The following is a 21,742-nucleotide window of genomic DNA, read 5'->3' as shown; positions in this document are numbered from 1 at the left end:
AATTTCTGTAAACCAAACAACATACCGCGAGAATTAACGGGATTATGCAGAAATGTGCAGTGGCATGAACCAATGATTATATGATACGTCAATATGGGTTTCAAAGGGCAATATTTTTTTTAATGTCGTATAAATTCAGTACAGTTTTTGCCAAAATTAACCTTTGAAATACAAAATATCTACGTTTTTATATTTTTTGGTTTGCAGTTGAAAAAATAAATAAAATGAAGTTGAGTTTATTCTACCAATGAATTCTATAAGGCCATGTACAATATTTTTGGCACCTTTGGGAATTAATTGTACATTTGATACATTAGAATTAGATTTCTCCTTTTAATAAGTGATTCTCCTTTACTTTAGAATTGAACTCACCTTTGGTGAATTGCATATAGCTGCAATATGAACCCTCCAGGTGTGTGCACATGTAAGGCCCTACAAGAGAACATGCCCCTTTGCTATATAGTGCCCCTTCCAGTTGACACGTGCCCATCCAACTCCCCGACGTGCGCCATGCACACCAACAGGCGCTCGTCGTGCGTTTTGTTACGCACATCACGCACTACGACACATTGTCCATCCGTGTGAGCAGAGAACTCCGTACATTTTTTTCAGTTCAAGAACATGCATCTCGAAAGGTCTGTGCATGGCCGTTTGAACATCACTCATTCGACCACTCCGTGCCCATCTGCAGAGTTGATCGCTGTTAAAAAGAAAATCGTTTGAGGGGGTACTAAGACTACAACGGGGGCTGCAGCAACCCCAGTACCCTTACTTCCCACGGCTATGACTGTGCTCTGTCTTTTCACTCTGTGAATTCCATCGTGTTTTCTGTCATCATCATGAGAAACTTTTAAAATGCTTTGTGCATGTGCGAGTTGTCAGATCAACCTATCTAGGCTTTACTAATGTTTTAATCAAGAACCTGTCATTCTGGAACCAAAACCTCAGCAACTCCGTCATCTGTTTAAGAGAAGCCAGGTGTGTCCCGGGAATATTGCATTTATTGTGTTATTTATCTTGAAAACACAGAGAAGTATTATATGAAGAGTCTTTGCTATTACTCTTTAAGAAACATAATGTTGCGCAACGCTGCTACAGCAAAGTCAATGGTAAATTTGGATTGTAATTACCTACTTTAACCTCTTGCTAATTATTTAAATGCAAGAATTCTGGAGCGAGGCCTATGTCAACCGCCTATGTCACTTATGCCTAGGTCTGGCTCTATCCATGGCAGTGTGAAGATCATTTGATCGGGGGGGGCTGACATAGGCCGAGCGCAAGTTGATTTACAACATATCTGGTTGTCCTTGTTCCCGTCGGCAGTATGGACACGCTTCACTTGAACAGACAGATAAAGTATGCCCATCTGTAGCACCTGTGAACGGACAGGTGATGCATGCCTATTGTGGCCGTACGCACAAACTATGTATGCAGATTGGTTGCGGTCAAACTCTGAAAATTGTTCTCATCAGGGAGTGATTACGCTATGACTCTTGGCCCCACCATGGCACCAGCCCTATGCCCCACAGGTATGGGTGTACCGAACTAGCTTGAATAGCTAGCATAATGAAAGGACATTTGTGGGATAACGAAGGCATTCCTTAAACGCTGACCGCTGATGGCAACCCTGGATGCTTGGAGGCTCTACTGTAGCTTCTACGTAACAGTGCTGATACACTGCAGCTGTCTTCAGTTTCTTGACAATTTCTTGCATGGAATAGCCTTCATTTCTCAGAACAGGAATAGATTGACGAGTTTCAGAAGAAAGTTCTTTGTTTTGGGCCACAATTGCTGATGTTTCAGAAACTCAACTAGTCTAAGTTTTATTGCTTTAATCAGCACAGCAGTTTTCAGCTGTTCTAAAATAATTTCAAAAGGGTTTTCTAATGATCGCATAGCCTTTTAAAATGATAAACTTGGATTAGCAAACCCAACGTATCATTGGAACATAGGACCGATGGTTGCTGATAATGGACTTTGGTAGATATTCCAGTAAAATATGCCGTTTCCAGCTACAATTGTCATTTACAACATTAACAATGTCTGCACTGTATTTCGGATCAATTTGATGTTATTGTAATTGACAAACATTTCTATTTTATTTCAAAATCAAAGAAATTTCTGAGTGAACCCAAACATTTGAACTGTAGTGTATATACAGTTGTGCTCATGAGTTTGCATACCCTGGCAGAAATTGTGGAATTTTGACATTGATTTAGAAAATATGACTGATCATATGAAGCCATTTATTATCACATAGTTGTTTGTCTCCTTCTTAAATCATAATGATAACATAAATCACCCAAATGGCCCTGATCATATGTTTACATACCCTTGAATGTTTGGCCTTGTTACAGACACACAAGGTGACACACACAGGTGAAAATGGCAATTAAATTGTAATTAGTGTCTGTTTTATTAATGGTCAATGAATTTGTTAGCTCTCACATGGATGCACTGAGCAGGCTCGATACTGAGCCATGGGAAGCAGAAAAGACCTGCATAACAAGGTAATGGAACTTTATAAAGATGGAAATCGATATAAAAAGATAACCAAAGCCTTGCAAATGCCAGTCAGTACTGTTCAATCACTTATTAACAATGCTGGACAACACCTTGACATGCCTCACAGCCACACTGTAATTTGGAGTGACGAGACCAAAATAAAGCTTTATGGTCAACAAGGCCTATAGCGAACAGAATATCACCCCCACTGCAAAGCATGGTGGTGGCTCCCTGATGTTTTGGGGTGTGTGAGCTCTAAAAGCACAGGAAATCTTGTGAAAATTGATGGCAAGATGAATGCAGCATGTTATCAGAAATTACTGGCAGACAATTTGCATTCTTCTGCACGAAAGCTGCGCATGGGATGCTCTTGGACTGTCCAGCATGACAATGACCCTAAGCACAAAGCCAAGTTGACCCTCCAGTGGTTACAACAGAAAAAGGTGAAGGTTCTGGAGTGGCCATCACAGTCTCCTGACCTATCATCGAGCCACTCTGGGGAGATCTCAAATGTGCGGTTCATGCAAGACAACTAAAGACTTTGCTTGATCTGGAGGCCTTTTGCCAAGATGAATGGGCAGCTATACCACTTGCAAGAATTCGGGGCCTCATAGACAACTATTACAAAATACATTACGCTGTCATTGATGGTAAAGGGGGCAATACGCAGTATTAAGAACTAAAGATATGCAGACTTTTGAACAGGGGTCAGTTCAATTATTTCTTTGTTGCCATGTTTTGTTTTATGATTGTGCTATTCTGTTGTGACCTACAGTTGAATGTGAATTCCATAAGTAATAAAAGACATGTGTTTCCCCTGCTCACTCATGTTTTCTTTACAAATGGTCCAATATTACCAATTCTCCAAGGGTATGCAGACTTTTAAGCACAACTGTATATATATTAATGGGCAATGTGTAAGATGTGTCATGTTGCAAGGTTGGTTGCGGTGTTCAACATGCATGTTCATTCTTATTTGAATGAACATGCATAATAGGCTTATGTCAAAAGGATCATCACTTTAGATAAATATATATATATTTTTAAAATCTGTATCTAAGCATTGGTGAGGAAATGAGAAGCTACACATTTTTTAAAAGGGGAGCTTGCTCAACTGATTACCCTTGTGAGCCAATCACCAAGCCCTTGATTGGTAAATCAGGTGTGCATGTTCATGACTGCAACAAAATTGTGGGGATTACTGAGGAGAAGATTGGATACCTTTGCCCAATTAAAAATAAATAAAGGATGGGTTTCTATAAAAAAAATCTATTAAATTATCAAATAGAGTCATTTAATACGTTTAAAAAATATGATAGGGATTTTGTATTAGAATTATAAGGGATAGTTTGACTATGGAACATACATGTCCACAATATGAATATAAATATATATATATAAAAAAGGATTATATGTTTTTAAATGTCTTTCAATTATTTTGTATATATATAAAAAATATATTATCATATATAATGTAATATATATAATAAAAAACTGGTTAGCTGATAGCCTACTGTCTAGTCGTAGTTGAATCTTTTGGACGTCCGCATCGATAGGAACCATAGACTGTATAAATAAGATAGGGAACTTATTAAATATTGGCGCTTTGACGTCTGATACATTCCCACAATGCCTAGTAACACGCATGCGCATTGCGTTCATTTACGTTTTAGACAGCAATCTATAATCAAAGATGGCGGGCGCCTCCGACCCACTGGAAGATATGCTCTTTTCTGAGGTGGATGAAAAAGCTGTGAGCGATTTAGTGGGTTCCTTGGAGTCACAACTTGTTGGTCAAAGCAATCCCGAAGATACTCTCTTGGAAAACAGAAGTGCTGGGTCTTCAGTTACTGCAAACCAACACTTAGGGAAAACGTTACCTGCCCAAGTGGGCACTACATTAGAACAGCAACAACAAGGACAACATAAAGCTGGTATGCACCAGGAGACGAACTCTAAAGAAATTAGCCCAGAGAAAACGCTTACACCTTCTTCTTTGAGTTCTATTGCGTCTTTTGAGGAAGCTTCCACCACTTCAGGGACCGTGGCAAACGCTAACGCGAGCGGTTTGCAATCACATGGAACATCATCTATCACAACACTGCCTGCTGCATCTAGTGGTGTAGCAACTTCTCTTGTCAGCAGCATCAGCACCACAACCAGCCGAGGTTCCGCTCTGGTTTCAGGTCAAACATCAACCGACACTGTCGATCATCCAAGAAAACGCATAACTGCGTCGTTAAGGAGTGCATCCGCGGGAATACAGAGTTTGAACGGTACCGGAGGAGTGGTAACGTCAAGGAATAGCCCCCTTGCCGCGGGGACCGAGACGTTGATTAATACCGTTAGCACTGAGGCTAGCAGTGCTAGCGCAGCAAACTCGAGTCGGATTGTTAACGTTACATCTTTTGTAAATACGGCCACTTTCACTTTATCTAGCTCCAGCATCTCCTCAACTCAATCAGCGATTCCCCTAGATAGGGGGACCCCTACGATTGCTTTGCAGAGACTACCAAGTCACATTGTAGCAAGTATCGCGCAGAATGGAAATGGAACTACGGTCTCGGCGTTGGTCAAACAAGGCGCGATAGGACCTATCACATCAGCAGCAACTTCGGAAGTGAACCACAACACAGATTGTTCCGACGCAAAGTCCGACGCTCCCGCGCAGTCCAAAATAGTAATGTCCACCCCGTCTAGTGCTGTCAATTCCGTAATAAACACTGTTTCCTCTCCTTCTGCTGTTGTAAGTCTTGCAACGACTTCTGCTACCAGTCCTGTCATGGCAAAGCCGGCTGTTAATGTTGTGGGACAAACTGCGTCTACATCTGTTGGCATGGTAAGGCCAGCTTCTCCTGCGGTGGCCACCGCAACACAGCCTCAGCTTCGACCGGGACTCCCTGTGGCTCAAAGGATTGTAGCCCCCCAGTTGATTGTTAGACCCCCCCAACAGCAACAGACGACTATTCAACTGCCTCCTGGGTTTACCATCCCACCGGGTAAGGTGTTAGGAGGATGAATTACTCGTCTCTTCAAATCAGAGACAGACAGAGGAAATCTGCTCAGATCAAAACAATGAAACTGGGCAGGTCTTTTGTAGAGCCCAGTGCTTTATGTCATCACTCATCACATACGTTTTGTACTTTAAGGTAAAACATGACCTGAACAAGTGATGTGGTCCTTTATCTTTTCCTTTCCCCAAGATTCTCAACGATGCAGCAGTCTCTGAATGTGCTTTGATAAAAGTTGCATTAATTTGATAAACACCTGTCAATGACTCATATTACCCATTATCAACACAACTCAAAGATCTCAACCAAGACTACATATGAGCAACATTTGCTAATCAGTATGGTGACAAAGATGCATACCGTTATAGATATAGGCTTAATATACAGTATACTTCAATGGCTTTAAACATATGACCGAACCCCAGAATTACACATTAAAGATCGGAATAGGATTGCTATGGACAGTACACAGTGGCAAGCATCTTCCCATTTCTAAGAAAGTTCCACAAATCTGCTTGAATGACTTTTCTCATGTCACTCATGCAACACACCAGGGACAATCTCTACTGGTATGTTATTGATATCTAAGTTTTTTGCAATGAGCTGCATATGACGTGAAAGAGTCACTCAAGGCCTTTAACAGATTTCAACAATAGCTTGGTTTCCATCCAATTGCTGACATATTTTCATGCAACTATATGCACATTTTCCCACCAGTGGTGTTTCCACCAAACGGATTTGTTCTGGATAAAAAGCAGTGCGTGATGACGTGGTGCACATAAAAGGTACTTTTCCCTTAAGTTTTCATGTACCGAATAAAAATATAAAGTTCAATGTGTTTCCATGCAGATGTGCCCACTCTGGTTTTGGCACCTGCGCTCTAGCCAACAGCTCGCATATACAGTGCAGGTAGGCTACCCTGTATGATGAGATTGTTATGGTTAAGAGCAAGATTGTTTTTTAATTGTCAAACGGTGGGCACGCATCAATCATCATGTCACCAGAATAAAACTGTCAGTATTTATTGGAACAGAGCAACAAGCAATTTGTCAGGAAGGAGCATCATGCACTTTTGCCACCAGAATGCAGAATGCGTGATGCCCAAAGTTCTTTAATTTGTAGGTTTTTCAAATTAATTGTTTACTTTGATAAAATGTTAGACATTTCCTGTTTCAAACAAAACTGTGGTGATTTTTTTTTATACAGCATGACTTTACTCCCTTAAAAACGTAGGATGGAACCGTGGCTTCCGACATTAGTAGACATAAGTCGATAGGCCTACTTGTATTATGTCCATGCACAATTGTTCATACTGCTCATGAAACTTTGACTTAGCAGAGGTTAGGTTTACCACTATCTTGTAATGCTCTCAGTCACATTTTTTCAATCACAGTTACCGAAATAAACAAATAGCTGGGTATGCATACTTTTAAAGATATTTTTCCTTCTGATTTGCACAATCATTCAAACGCCATTTAGACTAAATAGGAGGAAATATTTTTGTTTCATCGAGTGCAGCAAACTCATGGCCCAAATCGCAGCACTGACTGTGTGATGTCAATTTATTTTAGGTAATAGGTATTGAGCATTTCTCAGCTGTATATGTACAGTGCATATAGAAGGTCACCACCCCTTTAAAAATGTTCACCTTTTGTTTCTCTACAGCCTGAAATGAAAACACATCTGACTTTTTCCAGCTTTCTTACACACAGTTAGTTTATTAACCAACAATATCCAATTTAAAGAAAAAAAACAACTCTGTAAATAAATTACAGCCATGAGCCTTGGAATATGTTTCTACTAACTTGGCACACCTATTTGGCCATTCTTCCTTGCAGAATTGTTTACGCTCAGTCAAACTGCATGGTGACCACTCATGGACTGCACTCCTCAAATCATTCCAGTGGGCTTTAAGTTGTGGCTTTGACTAGGCAACTCGAGGATATTCACCTTTTTGTCCTTCAGCCACGATACAGTTGCTTTGGCGGTGTGCTTTGGGTCGTTGTCATGTTGGAATGTGAACCATCTTCCCATGTTCTACTTCCTGGCAGAGGGCTGCAGGTTCTACTCAAGAATCTGTTGGTATTTTGCATTGTCCATTTTCCCTTCTAACCTGATAATTGCTCCAATCCCTGGTGAAGAGAAACACCCCCACAACAGGATTCTGCCACCGCCGTGCTGTAGGCATGGTGTTCTTTAAGTGTTTGAAAGATGTATGGAGTTTTCGCGCGACATCGTTTTGCATCCAGGCCAAAAAGTTCAATTTTGCTCTCATCCGACCACAGCACCTTTTGTCACTTGGCCTCGGAATTGACAAAGTGCTTTTTGGCAGAGTTCTAACAAGAATCGATGTTGCCCTTTTTAAGGGGTGTTTTTTTTTCTTGCCACCCTCCCACAGAGGCCCGTTTTGTGGAGAACTTGTGATATTGTGGTCACATGCACATATCAACCAGCCTTTGCCATAACCCCCTGAAGCTCCTTTAAAGTTCTTAACTTAACTCTGCTCCGAGGGATGGACAAAGCATCCCTTGATAGACAAGCAAGCACTTTATCTCGTCAATCTTTTGAAAGTACATTTCCGCCCATAGAGGCTTTTATTCTTTGAATTGCACCACTAAGCAGCGGAGTCATTTATGACCAACTGCTTTAATTCTAAACAAATCACAGTCACTCAGGTATGGAAGGTGGTTGGTTATGCCTCAGTAAGTTTGCAATTGCAATTCAAAAGGGGGTGTTCATTTATCCAAATAGGGTATTTTACTGTTTTAATTTTAATAAAAAATGTTCTCACTTCTGTGGTATATTGTGGGTTACTGTAAATAAAGCAAAACATTTTAGATTTTCTGTGTTTTCATTTTAGGATTTAAGGTAACAAAAGGTGAACATTTTGAAAGGGGTGATGACTTTTTATACCCACTGTATATATGTTACTAGAACATGATGCATCGTATCTTATCAATACCTGAAGACAATCGACTGTATGACAATCTACTGCTGCATGAAGAGCTATGCCTGTGTTTGCAAGCACCACATGAATAGTCTAAATAAAACCATACATGTGCAATTAAAACCAATCCTTCATGCTCTGGTTATCTGAGGCTCACTTTTCTAACTTATTAAACTGGTTCTGATGCAGGATTTACAGGGGTCTTAAGTTCGCAGACAGGAACAAATAATTGTTTTCAGAATAGTGCTTGACAGAAGGGGACATGTGACCTGCTGTTTTAACAGACTAGTTATTTGCTCCTCATAGAGCTTTAGGTGGCTATCTGTAAGTACTGTAAATTAGAGGGCTTACTTATGTCTGGACATGTCCATTAACCTACCCCCAATGTACAGTGATTACATTTTATGCCTTTGTGAAAATACATAAACTATAACTTAGTTCATTTTTCAGTAGAACTTTATAAAAAGGGTTTGAGGGGCTGTTTGTGTTCAGTAACAGATAAGCTGTCTACTCAGTTTCCCATTCTGTTGGATGTGGATGTGAACTGAATGTACTTTTCTCTAATGGGCAGATCCATCATGACATTAGTAAATAAATGTGGCCATGAGAATGTTTGCTTCTGTTCTGTTCATTTAACATGATCAAGGTATCCATACATAGAGCTCTCCTTTTCAATGTATGGTCTCTATGTGACTGAAAGGTAAATTTCATTAAGCCCATGTGCCTTTTAACAGGTCAGTGTATTAACTTTGACTGAGTATACTCTTATTGCTTTGTCTGCACTCTAGGGATGGTGCTAGTGCGCACTGAGATGGGTCAGCTGGTTATGGTTCCTCAACAGGCCCTGGCTCAGGCCCAGGCACAGGCCCAGGCCCAGGCACAGAACAACATTTCCCCCCGACCTGCCACCCCAACTGCAGGGGCTGCCTTCAGAGGAACAACCCCACAGGTGAGTGATACTAACCCTCTATTACTGTTTTTCTGGGACAAACCTTAGCAAATCTGTCATATAGATATTTGATTGAGGAAGTAGCCTGTAAGAGCAGTTGTTTTTCATAGCTACTAAGATTTTTGCAATGTTGGAGGAAAAGGATGGAAAAAAGCTTCTCTTTAAATATATGTTAAAGAAAGGAGAGATCAGGGCCAAGGGTCATGCTGGGATATGACTTCACTACTATCGAGGTTCATTTTGAGATCGGACAACAGATCTCTTAGTTTCTTGGATCTTAAAATGAGCATTTCAGTTTTTTTTTGTTTAAATGCAAAGAAATGTATCCATCTCCTTATGTCTAAAACACAAGTTTCAAGGGTAGTTTATTTTGGGGCTTCTCCATGTTTCATTGAAATATAAAAATGTGTCATCTGCATAGCTGTGGAAATTGACATTGTGATTCCATATGACATCACCCAGAAAGCATTATGATGAAAACAGTAGTGGTCCCAAAACCGAGAATTGTGGAACACCAAAACTTACATTTGTCTGCGTAGTCCGACACGCGTTTCCAATCTTTCCAAAAGAAGGGAGTGATCAATGGTGTCGAAGGCATTGCTAAGGTCAAGAAGCAACAGGACGGATGCAGAACCTGTCTGATTAAAAGGTCATTTACCACCTTCACAAGTGCATTCTCAATGCCCTCGTGAAACCAGACTGGAGCATTTTGTAAATATGACTTCAGGAAGGCTTTTTCGAAAAAATTTGAGCGTAATGGGAGGTTCAATATTGGCCGATAATTCTTTATTTTATCTGGATTGGGATATTTATATTATTTTAGAAGCTGTTTTGTTTCTGCCACTTTTAGTGAGTTAGGTGCACATCCGGAGGATATAGATGTATTATGTTCCACCTAGTCGGACCGATCACAGGACGTAGTTGCTTAAGTATGTTAGTTGGAAGGGATGCCCTCCCTCCAATGCCTTTCGGGGGAAGAGTCATTGGCTTGTTGTTGACTCTCTGTTGCGCACTTGTGCAATTGTGCTGTACGCTGCTGGCAATACTCGGCCCTCATTCAGGGGGGTTGCGGTTGGTGGGTGTCCCTTTGGTTGATGCCTGGCAATGTGGGTGGATTGATTTCCTGCCTGTTGGGCCCTGTCCGGGGCCTCTCCCGGGTAGGGCCTCAGTGTCGCCAGACCCCCCCGTCTCAGTCACAATGTGTTACACTGCTATATTATTGTGATGGGGGATATGAGGAATGCACTTTCTAACTTTTCTCAGTCTCCTCCAGTTTTACATTTTAGGAGGAGATGAGGTCCTGGTCCACACCTGCGGAGTACCTGGTTTGGGGGGCCCGTTGCTGTCCCTGTCCTTGTCCACCTGGTCATACTTTTGACCTAGTCTAAAATCAAATAGACTCTGGATTTAGCCCAGAGAAATGTATTAATTATTCCAATTGGACTCTTAATATCTCACCCGGCACAGCCAGAAGAGGACTGGTCACCCCTCTGAGCCTGGGTCCTCTCTAGGTTTCTTCCTAAAATTCGGCTTTCTTAGGGAGTTTTTCATAGCCACTGAAATTCAACATTACTGTTGTTTGCTCCTTGGGGTTTAAGGCCGGGTGTCTCTGTAAAGCACTTTGTGACAACTGCTGTTGTAAAAAGGGCTTTATGAATACACTTGATTGATTTGATTGATTGAATAGGGTTCAGTTGATGGCTGGTGGATTTAAATCATATAGCTTTTTTTGAGAATTATTTTTGAGCGATTCAGGATTGAAAAGTTCAAGTGTCCCCATTGATTCCAGGACTGGGCCGTTCTGTGCATTCTCAGGACAACTTAGTTTTTGAAGACTGTGCTTATTCAAGGAGGAGTCTTATTTGTTTTCTAATGATGATAATCTTTTCATGCATTTTCCCTGCTGAAATGAAGACCCACTTCACTTGAATGTTGAATGTAGGATTTTTATTAACTTTGCTTCTGTAACAAAAAATATTTTTTGTCCACCTCATTTAGGTTGGGAAAATATGCTGATTGTGCTTTTTGGTATTGCACCGTACTGTCTTCCCTGGCTAGTCTAAAATTGGTGGAGCCCCATTTCTCTGCCAATTTTCTGGAAGCTTGCTTCTGGGCCATAATATTGTTTACCAGAGAGCAAGTTTCTTGTTGCGTATTTCTTTCTTTTTTACGGGTGCGTCCATATCTAAAATATTATGCAGGGTTAAGTTTAGATTTCTCAATTACATTTTTTGATTTAATTACTCTCATCCTTGGGTTGGTTAAAGAGCATCAAAACATATCTGGGTTGTCGGGGAATGTATATTATGTCTTTTAAATGTCCTTGTTTGGGGTGCTAGTGGGTTAGTTGTTGACACAGTAGAATAAGATTGCAAAAAATATATTATCTGCCATGCCTACAAGGTTTGATAGGAATTTGTGAAACTCATTGAGGAACACTGTGTACATCCAAGGGTATCTGTAAATAGTAACTATGAAAAAGCCTACATAGTTTACAGGACTTAAACCTCAAAGACAGAAACCCAGTCATTTGTCTGACTGTAAATTGATATCTAGTGTAATAAATATTTGCAACATCTCTCCCTTTGCGGGATATGATCACTAGTGTAGCCAGGAATGCCCTCATTTAGGATAGTAAATTCATCAGGCTTTAGCAATGTTTGATACTGGCCAATTATATCCAATTTATTATTGATTAATTACATTTACTTCAATTGCCTATGAAGTAGGCTAAGGGATTTAATATTAAGTAGACCCATTTGAAATTCGGGATAGTATTAGTTTTTCTTCATAACTATAATGGAGGAATGCTTTATTCAAGTAAGATTGCAGTGGTGAACGCTACCTTGTTTTATTTTGCTCGACCTAGATCGAGTCACGGGTACAATGGAGAAAAGTATGCGAACTACACTGACTATGCTTTTAACAGATTCCGCTCTGCTAGTGGGCTGGCTAACGGCACTGAGAACTTTATGCGAGTCAATGGAGGGGGCCAGAGATAACGCCAACATCTTTCTTGCTAATTTACATGCTGACTATATGTTCTGCTTTGTAACCGCCGATTGTTTTATCCCAACGTTAATAACAAATCTTTCCTTGCCAGTTTTAGACGTTGCCAGCACCAACCCCAGTTTTTTAGCTACACCGGTAGCCCTGCCCCATAGTAATGAATGTATGATCGCCGGCCGATTCTTTAGTCTTATTTTGTGGGCGATGTAGTTGCCGATGTCTAGGGGTTTCAGTTTTTCATGGTCACCGGTAGAAATCTAATAATGAGCAAGCATAATGGTACTTAGCATCGGCTGGTTTGGGTTAGTAGCTCCAAATTGACTCCTGGTGTGGAAAATGTTATTTAAAAAAGTTGGATGAAGAATTTAGATAAAGAATTTAGCCAAGTTAGTTTATAAAAAGTGTAGACAAAAAAATGTGTGGCACGTGGCCAAATAGTTAACAAGCTGCGCACGTCAACAGAAAAAAAATGCATACATGTTCATACTTATATTTTCTATACACGACCCTATGGGAAATTAACCAACAAGCCTAACGATGCAAACGCTATGCTATACCAAGGGAGCAAATTGGGATATAAATATCCTAATAATAAATGAAGTGAACCTTTTTAACAAATAACACAAAAACAATTGTACTTGTATAATTTGAGAAAGTTGGTCCAACATTCAATTCCTTTTCTTATGTATGCTATGTGAACCATGTTATAAGCATAATCAGTGCTGAATTTATAAATCATGAGGTCCCGGTACACATTGGGGCATGTAAGAGAGAGGTGGGTGGCTAAAACTTTTACAATCTTGTCAAGTGATGCTGAGGCTACAACCAGAGGCTGCAGGAGTAGGCCAGTTCATGAACTCACTTTTAGTACAACGTTCACAGTGCAAAGCCCACACATTGACAGAAAAAGACAATGCGTGACAGATACCAGATCCATAGAAAATAAATGCCGGAACAAACTGAGTGAAATCTGACAGGTCAGAAAAAAAACAATTGGAAAAAGGAATGGACTGATGGTAGGTAGGTGATAATCTTTGGTTTTGTGAGGGTCCATGAAACCCCTTGATGTGTAGAGAAATGCTGGATGCAGGCAATGGCGTCACGAGTCCTGATGTTAGGGTTAAATTAAGCAATGAGTATGATGTTAAAGTACATTTAGTATTCACTTTTATTCAGAAATGCTATAAGGTTTCACCCCTCCAGTCAACCCTGTACTAGTAAATCATTTGAATGCCCTATCACATGGTTTACATTTTACATGCAATTAGATGGTTATAGCCTGCCACCTAGCTGTCTCTGTGGTCTCAACATTCATTACTGACATCTGTAGTAGTGTAACAATGTAAGATTTTTCATAAACTGTTAGTGTCGCCAATTGCCTGAATAACAAAATTGCACCTTCTGTATTCGTTTTATGTAAACTGTCAGTTTACATAAAACTACAAACTAGTAAATATCATCTTTAGTTACATTATTTAGGTCTATTTATTTAGTTGTGTTAATGTTTTTTTTCCTTCTCTTTAGAAAAATATTAACAAGTTCCCCAACTCTTGATGAAATTATGACTGCAGAACTTTGTGCAAAAGTGGGTTATTTTATCTGACTTAATTACTGGGTGCTTTTGTTTGGCCTGTTGTTTGCACGTGTAAAAGTATTATACAAATTGTTGATTTAAATGTAAATGGAAAACTTGAACATTTTAACATAGAAAAACTCCCTCCAGACACATTCTTGAATGTGGGATCATGGCTAGGGATCAGCTATTGCTTTCCCTACTGCCCCAGCATTCATGTATATATATAACTCACATTCTGACCTCTAAGATACTTAAACATTTTTTTTTAATGTCTGCGTGACACAGAAAAGTTTTATAAAATGGCAATAGAATGACATCTTTTGAAGTCAGTCTGATTTTCTGGGCTGGTTTTCTGCACGGAATAACCTGGGGACAATAACATATACATTTCACCAGGGGGCAGCATTTCCTTAACTTTCTAAACAAATGTAGCAATACTTTTGACTACCACTGAGTGTCATGCCTGTTTTAAGCTTCTACTGTGAATTACTCATTAAGTATTGCAATTACAGAGGAAACTGGTGAATTAATTGTATTAAACAATATGTATTGAATGTTTAGAAGTAGGCTCAGCTGCTTGCAAAATCATTATTTACTTTCTGAGCTGTTGAAATTTAGGCTTTAAAGAGTAACGTCAGTAAGAATCATTTTTTAGGGGAAACCCAGTGTTTTATAATTAGTCATAGGGAAAAATATCCATCCCATTTTTGGGACAAGACAATGTTTTACCATTCCTTTGTTGTCCAATGTCCCCCTGGATCAGCTTCTAGTGTCTTGCTCATAGGAGCAGAACCTGTGTGGTTGTGTAATGTGGTTGTCTAGCCCATTTGTGACAAGCGCTTATTGGTTGTCTTGAGATGCTATTCTGCATACTGTTGTTGTACCGTGCCATTATTTACCAGTTTGTAGACCACCTGTTTGCTTGCACAGTTCCTGCCATCTTCCTTTGACCTCCCTCATGAACAAGCTGTTTTCGCCAATAGAACTGCTACTGACTATTTTTTTTGCGAATGCTCTCTGCCAATAAAATGTATTTGCTTTGTAAAGGTGCTCTATTTTGATCTTTTGAGGGGTTCTCACTTCTAGATGTGTTCATGCCTCAAGGCTCACTATAAAAGTCTGTGACAGCACGCACATTTTGCTGTGGGAGTCAGAGGTAGAGTGAAAAGCAAGCACGTTACTTATATTCGCTTTGACAACACATACTGAAATTGGATTGGTGCAACTCTGCAAAGCTTTAAGTTAGCTGTATTGTAATTTAGGTTTTATGATATGATGCTTGTTCTGCTGCCTGTCTGGTAGCAGTGCGGAGAGGGAGAAAGGCTTGCGGACAGAGGTGGGAAAGGATGGATGTGCACTGGAGTTGTGGAGAGCAGAACAGCTGAGCATTACTGAGTGCTACACACAAACAGGAAAGCTGCTACATCCACGAAAGTAACTGTATTTGTAGCTAGACTCTTTTAAAATAGGGCTTGTTTATATTACGCTACATTTCTGAGACTTATCGAAGAAGAGTCGAGACGCTGTTTCTTTGTTGTCTAAACTTGCAGATATCTATAGCTCGAGAGGCCACCTTCCGAGGAAGTATGTGAACATGCCCTTAGAAGGTATTGTAGTCTGAAAACAATGCAACATTTATAATTTAAGTTGTAAAATAAGAAACACAGCAGGTAGCAGCCTATGCATGGAGCAAGAGTAATTCCTTTTAGTCTTTTTTTAAATGAGAAATATGAGCTGCATGTCAATTCAATGTTTTTTTTTTAATGAGAGATATGAGACACATCTCAGTTAAATGTTTTTTTTAATGAGAGATATGAGACACATCTCAGTAAAAAAATTTTTTAAATGAGAGATATGAGACACATGTTAGTTAAATGTTTTTTTTTAATGAGTGATATGAGACACATGTCAGTTAAATGTTTTTTTTTAATGAGAGATATGAGGCACATGTTAGTTAAATGTTTTTTTTTAATGAGAGATATGAGGCACATGTCAATTCAACGGTTTGCTGTAGCACAACATTTTCTTTCCACATCCCTAGTTAATATTTATGTCCAATTCCCCCCCACCCATAGTTTTACAATTGAATACATGTTATTGAATCCAAATGATGGGGTTAGGCATACGGCTAAAAACGTAGAAGAGAGTTATAATTTGAAGGAGAAATTTGTAAATTCATCCCTCTAGTGTTTACAAGGCGAATAGCAGAAACAAATTATTTGCAACTCTAGAAAGCCTTAGCAGCTAACTAGGTACCATCTATCTGGCTTAACAATCTAGCATGGTATAACTTATCAAGCAGGCAACGCTTTTTCTATAAATGTCTTCAGTTAGTGGTGGAGGACAGGGAAAACGTCTTAGGTTTAGCTAAATAAAAGTTCCCCATGCTACTATCTATTGATAAAAACCAATATTTTGACCAATATTTGGACAATCTTTGGACTGCCACCTGCACAATGACTGGATCAAAATAAATATGAATTAATCGGGAAGATACACAGACAATAATTACCAATTTGGGCCGTACTCCATTTCAAATAACATACTGCTTTAGTGTGGTGAAAATTCTACAAATGCCTCATTTAAGTTGCTGAACCTCAAGTCCTTTGTCTTCCTAACCTCTAATCCTGAGATTGTAAAAAAGTATTTCACAGTTGAGCAATAGTGATTTAGGCTCAGAGAGAATCGAATGTTCGAAACTGTCAGCAGATTACTGCGCTGCCATCGACATCAACACAGGAAAACAAAAAGAGCTGGGATATAAAAGGGAATAGTGTTTATTCCCAGTGCTCCTCTTCTCTCTGTCGGGCTGTCTGTCATTCTCTTGTGACTGTAAGGGAAAGCGGAAGGCATTCTGAGTCGAGCTCCTTCCTTCCACACATTTTAAATCATTAATCATCCAACTGCCTGATTGTTTTAAAAAGCTAACAACATTTTTCATTCTGCTGAATATAAAATGTGTTGTGAAGGCATCGCTAGCGGGGTGATGCACCCCCCAGCTCTTCCCCCCTCGTGGGTCCCATTCTATTTCCCCCCACTGCACATTCTTTGAGCCAACAAAACTTTCTTCTGAGACACTCAGAGGGAGGGGCCGTCTTCTCTCCTCCCCTCTGCCTTTCCTCAGTTGGCCTTCTGCAGGTGTATATGTTTGAGTGAGTACTGAGAGACAGTTTCAGGATAGATCCTCATAGTATCAGCATGGTACTCTGTAAGTAATGGCCAGTCCCAGCCATTCCTCCTCAGCACAGGAGACATGTATAGGTCTAAAAGGGCCTAAAAGAATTATTTTGTAAGCATGTCATACAGTATGTTCTTTAACACCCAACATTTTGTGACTTTCTTGTTGGAAGCGCACAATTTGACCGTTCTCCATTCAATGTCTTTAGGGCAGGTTGTCTTTCTCCTACTGATCTTGAAGGCATGACACTTTACTGTTTTCTTTCTTTTCTGTGTTCTCTCCCTCCCACCACTACTAACCCTCCCACCACCATGTTTCACCTGCCCCTCCTCCCACCACCAATCCTGTCTCACCTGCCTAACCCACCACTAATCCTGTCTCACCTGCCTAACCCACCACTAATCCTGTCTCGTCTGCCTAACCTCCCACCACTGACCCTGTCTAACCTACCCAACCTCCCACCACTGACCCTGTCTAACCTACCCTACCTTCCAACCCTGACCCTGTCTAACCTACCCCTCCTCCCACCACTGTCCCTGTTTAACCTGCCCAACCTCCCACCGCTGACCCTGTCAAACCTACCCCTGCTCCTACCACTGATCCTGTCTCATCTGCCCAACCTCCCACCACTGTCTCTGTCTAACCTACCCATCCTCCCACCGCTGACTCTGTCTATCCTGCCCCTCCTTCCAACACTGACCGCCTAACCTACCCCTCCTCCAACCACTGACCCTGTCTAACCTACCCCACCTCCTGCCACTGACCCTTTCTAACCTGCCCAACCTCCCGCCATTGACCCTGTCTAACGTACCCCTCCTCCCGCCATTTACTCTGTCAAACCTACCCCTCCTCCCACCACTGACCCTGTCTAACCTACCCCTCCTCCCACCACTGACCCTGTCAAACCTACCCCTCCTCTCACCATTGACCTTGTCAAACCTACCCCTCCTCCCACCACTGACCCTGTCAAACCTACCACTCCTCCCACCACTGACCCTGTCTAACCTACCCCTCCTCCCACCACTGACCCTGTCAAACCTACCACTCCTCCCACCACTGACCCTGTCTAACCTACCCCTCCTCCCACCACTGACCCTGTCTCTCCTTTTCTTTCTTGATCTCTTTATTTTCTGCAGTCTCCTGTGACCACGCAGACTATCCGGCCATGTCCTGCTCCTGTCCAGGCCAAGATGGCACAGTCTTCTCCCACTCTTAGTCCTGTCCTCCAGACCTCCTCTTCCTCTGCGGCACCTTCCGTGAGCAGACTCTCCTCTATCCGACTTCCCATCTCCTCATCCTTTCATTCCTCTCAGACCCTCCTCTACCCCATCGCTCCCCTTTTTCATTCTATGGTTCCCCATTCTCTTCACCTTTACCAACCCCAAGCCTGATATCTATCTGTTGTGTCTGGTATCAAGCTGAGTATACCTAATGTGGACAATATCATGAGGAATTTCTGGCTTTTCTTTGGGTGCAGAAATCCATATTTGCCCAGTTATTTTTAAACAAAAACTACAATTATTGTGATGCCAAAGCTGCAGTGTGCCCTGCCCACACTAGTTGATTTGAGTATACTCAGCTACGTGCTTGATTGGCAGGTTTTGTTACTTGTAGAGGGTAGTGCAGTTGGCTAGCACAGTCCAGGTTTAAAGGGGCTAGGAATCAAATATGGTTAACTTGCCTCAATCAAATGCATACTGCATTTCTCCCAGTGTGTACGGATTCTTGTTTAAACTTCCTGTTTAAGCGAGCCGCTGTGCTGTGATGAAGTTGGCCCAAATTAGATTTAACAAAATTGTGGAGGGGTAAAATAATAACAAATAAACGGTGGGCTTGTTCGTTTTGTTTTGAAAGCTTTTGTTTTCATATTTGCCAATGTAAAAAAAAAAAAAGAAAAAAAAAAGAGTATATACATTTTCTTTTATGGGCACCCACCTCTCATTTAAAGGAGACCTCCCCAGGACCCCAGTAGTTTGCACTCGGAGTCAGGTGAACCATTATTGGGAAGAGCTGTTTTTCTTGAATGTCCCCCCAAGTCCCCTCTCCTCCCCTCATCTCTGTTAGCACTGTCCACAAAAGTCAGGACACCCGATGTGACAGCAGCTCCGTGCTGTTTCCCTCCTGTTCTCTGTGGCCTTGCTGGGAGCTCCCTTCACGTCCTGTTTATCTCTCTGTCTGCTCCTTGCTTATCCAGAAGGGCCCTGTGGCACCGGCCGTGGCAGTGACGGCTCCCCAGCAGGCCCCCTCGGTGATGCTCCCCCAGGCCCAGGTCCAGGCTGGGGTCCAGCCCGCCTCTCAGCCAGCCCTGCCCCCGCAGACCAGCGTTCCTGCAGCCCCGGGAGCCTCTGTCGTCTCACAGGTCTGTGCTTTGCTCTCCTCTGCTCCAGTCCGCCGGGCTGGTCGAGCTCCTCCGGGCCCCAGTGCTGTCACAGCTGCCAGTAGGCTGGTTGTGTCACCGCCCTGGCCTCAGACAGCAGGACATAGCAGGCGTAGCCTCGCACAAACACATGTGCTGTAAATACACACATTCGCACACACACACACACACACACACACTGTGTCCCCTCAAATCCCTAAACACAGTACTTAGATGCGATTAAACATCCTAAAAGATGAAACAAATGTACAAATCATATCGGTACATGTTTATCGATATTTGCCTGTTTTGTCCCTCTTTTGTAGGAGATGCAAGAGAATGTAAAGAAGTGTAAAAACTTTTTAGCTACCCTGATTAAACTAGCTTCCCACAACTCTCCTTCACCTGAGACTTCAAAAAATGTCAAGGCGCTGGTCCAGGATCTACTGGTGAGTCTCACAACCGTACCATACTACATTTCCCATAATTCTGTGTTATAAACAGATAAAATATGGACTAGTACAAACTTTGCCCTTTTAAAGAATATACTGTATCTGACATTGACAGGCTGTGTTGTAATGGATTTTTTAATCTGTAGATGGCAGCATTTAACACTTCCTTGTTCCAGAGTGAGGCTGTTGTCTGGGATATTATTTATTCAGAGTTGTTAATGAGATGTATCCCAGGGGGATGTTAACATTTAAATCAATATCAACACCATCGGTGAGGTGATTTCGTTTCATCTTAATGTGTTTAGAAATCACATTGCTTCAATCAAATGTTCTGCTCTGTGTTGTGAAAGTGTGTCAGGTCACAAAACAACAAGCTGACTGGTTTAAACCTCCATCTCTTCTTCCCCTCACAGGATGCAAAGATAGAGCCTGAGGAGTTCACCAACAGACTGCAGTCAGAGCTCAAGTCATCTCCACAGCCGTACCTGGTCCCCTTCCTCAAGGTTGTTACTGCAGCTAGTCAGGCTAAATTTGCACACTCCCCATTATAGATTTAAAAGCCTAGGATGGGTGTAAGCATTCACCGGAAGGAGTTGTCACCACTGTAGGATCTATGGAGGAAAGTGTGCGTGTGAACACTAGAGGAGAAAGGTGGAGACAGGAAAACAGGCAGAGTGGCAGTGGAGGCCAGCCCATGTGACCCGAGCGCAGGCCACTGGCCTGACTCCAGACTGTGTGTGACAGTGGCCCCTGTAGCGGTCCGTTTCAGTAGCCAGCAGGCTTCTCCATTCATCCGTGATGTGTGTCACATCATGCCACTGCCACCCAACTCTCCCTCCCTCCGCAGAACCAATGCAGAGCGGTGCCAGCCACAAACACAGTCATGTTGTCATGCAATGTTAGGGTGCTTATGTCAAAATATGCCTGAAATAGTTCCACAGACCATACATCAAGTTTTCAGGTCTGCTGCTATAGTTTTTGTCCAAATGTTAGGCTAATGGATGAGCATTTGTCCACTGAGCATGCATGTCAGGTACATGTCATTTTCATATTCACAATTTCGGTGATTCCTCACAAAATGTTAGACCATGTTTTTAATCCATAGAGAAGTGGAGCGCAGAAAGATTGATGACATAGCACCAGTCACCTACTCATTCAAGGGTATTTATTAATTTTTTATTGTTTTCCACATTGTAGAATAATGAAGTAGTGAATAGTGAAGATATCCAAACTATTAAATAACACATATGGAATCGTGTGGTAACCGAAAAGTGTTGAACTGGTCAAAAATACATTTCATATTGTAGATTCTTCAAAGTTTTTCTTGATGACAGCTTTGTATACTTTTAACCAGCTTCATGAGGTTGTCACCTGGAATGCATTTCGGTTTACAGGTGTGGTGGTCAAAAGTTAATTTGTGGAACTGCTTTCCTTCTTAATGCTTTAGGGTAGGCATAGAGAGGGTGACAATATTGGTTTGGTATACAGAAGGCCATCACTTTCCCTGAAGGCCATCACTTTCCCTGAAGGCCATCACTTTCCCTGAAGGCCATCACTTTTCCGGTAGTAGTCCATATTATGGTAAGAACAGGTCAAATAAGGAAAGAGAAAAGACAGTCCAGTCAATCCAGAAAATGTTAAGAACTTTGAAAGTTTAAAAGTGCAGTGGCAAAAACCATTAAGTGCAATGATGATACCAGCCACAGAAATCGGCAATTAACTGCTCCTTAGATTGTAGTCCAAGATAATGCTTCATAGA

General features: G+C 41.4%; 1 protein-coding gene across 12 annotated transcripts in view; it reads left to right on the top strand.

The window, feature by feature from the left end:
• Nucleotides 1–4,179: 4,179 nt before the first annotated feature.
• LOC105025715 (transcription initiation factor TFIID subunit 4) overlaps nucleotides 4,180–21,742 on the top strand; it is an 84,847-nt gene continuing 67,284 nt past the window's right edge. For 2 of the 12 annotated variants that reach the window (XM_029125735.2, XM_029125737.2), the window contains exons 1-6: nucleotides 4,180–5,504; nucleotides 9,252–9,412; nucleotides 18,312–18,431; nucleotides 19,370–19,534; nucleotides 19,858–19,980; nucleotides 20,397–20,486. In XM_029125735.2, coding sequence (XP_028981568.2) covers nucleotides 4,199–5,504; nucleotides 9,252–9,412; nucleotides 18,312–18,431; nucleotides 19,370–19,534; nucleotides 19,858–19,980; nucleotides 20,397–20,486 — 1,965 coding nt within the window. In that variant the 5' untranslated portion in view covers nucleotides 4,180–4,198. Of the gene's footprint in view, nucleotides 6,426–9,251; nucleotides 9,413–13,945; nucleotides 14,025–18,311; nucleotides 18,432–19,369; nucleotides 19,535–19,857; nucleotides 19,981–20,396; nucleotides 20,487–21,742 lie in introns of those variants that run through there. The other 10 variants (XM_029125748.2, XM_029125750.2, XM_029125746.2 and 7 more) reach the window with 10 other exon arrangements.

The sequence above is a fragment of the Esox lucius genome, chromosome 2, assembly GCF_011004845.1.
Source record: "Esox lucius isolate fEsoLuc1 chromosome 2, fEsoLuc1.pri, whole genome shotgun sequence".
In the NCBI taxonomy this organism is placed as follows: Eukaryota; Metazoa; Chordata; class Actinopteri; order Esociformes; family Esocidae; genus Esox; species Esox lucius.
The sequence above is the reverse complement of the archived record's forward strand: the minus strand, read 5'-3'. Positions and strand labels throughout refer to the sequence as shown.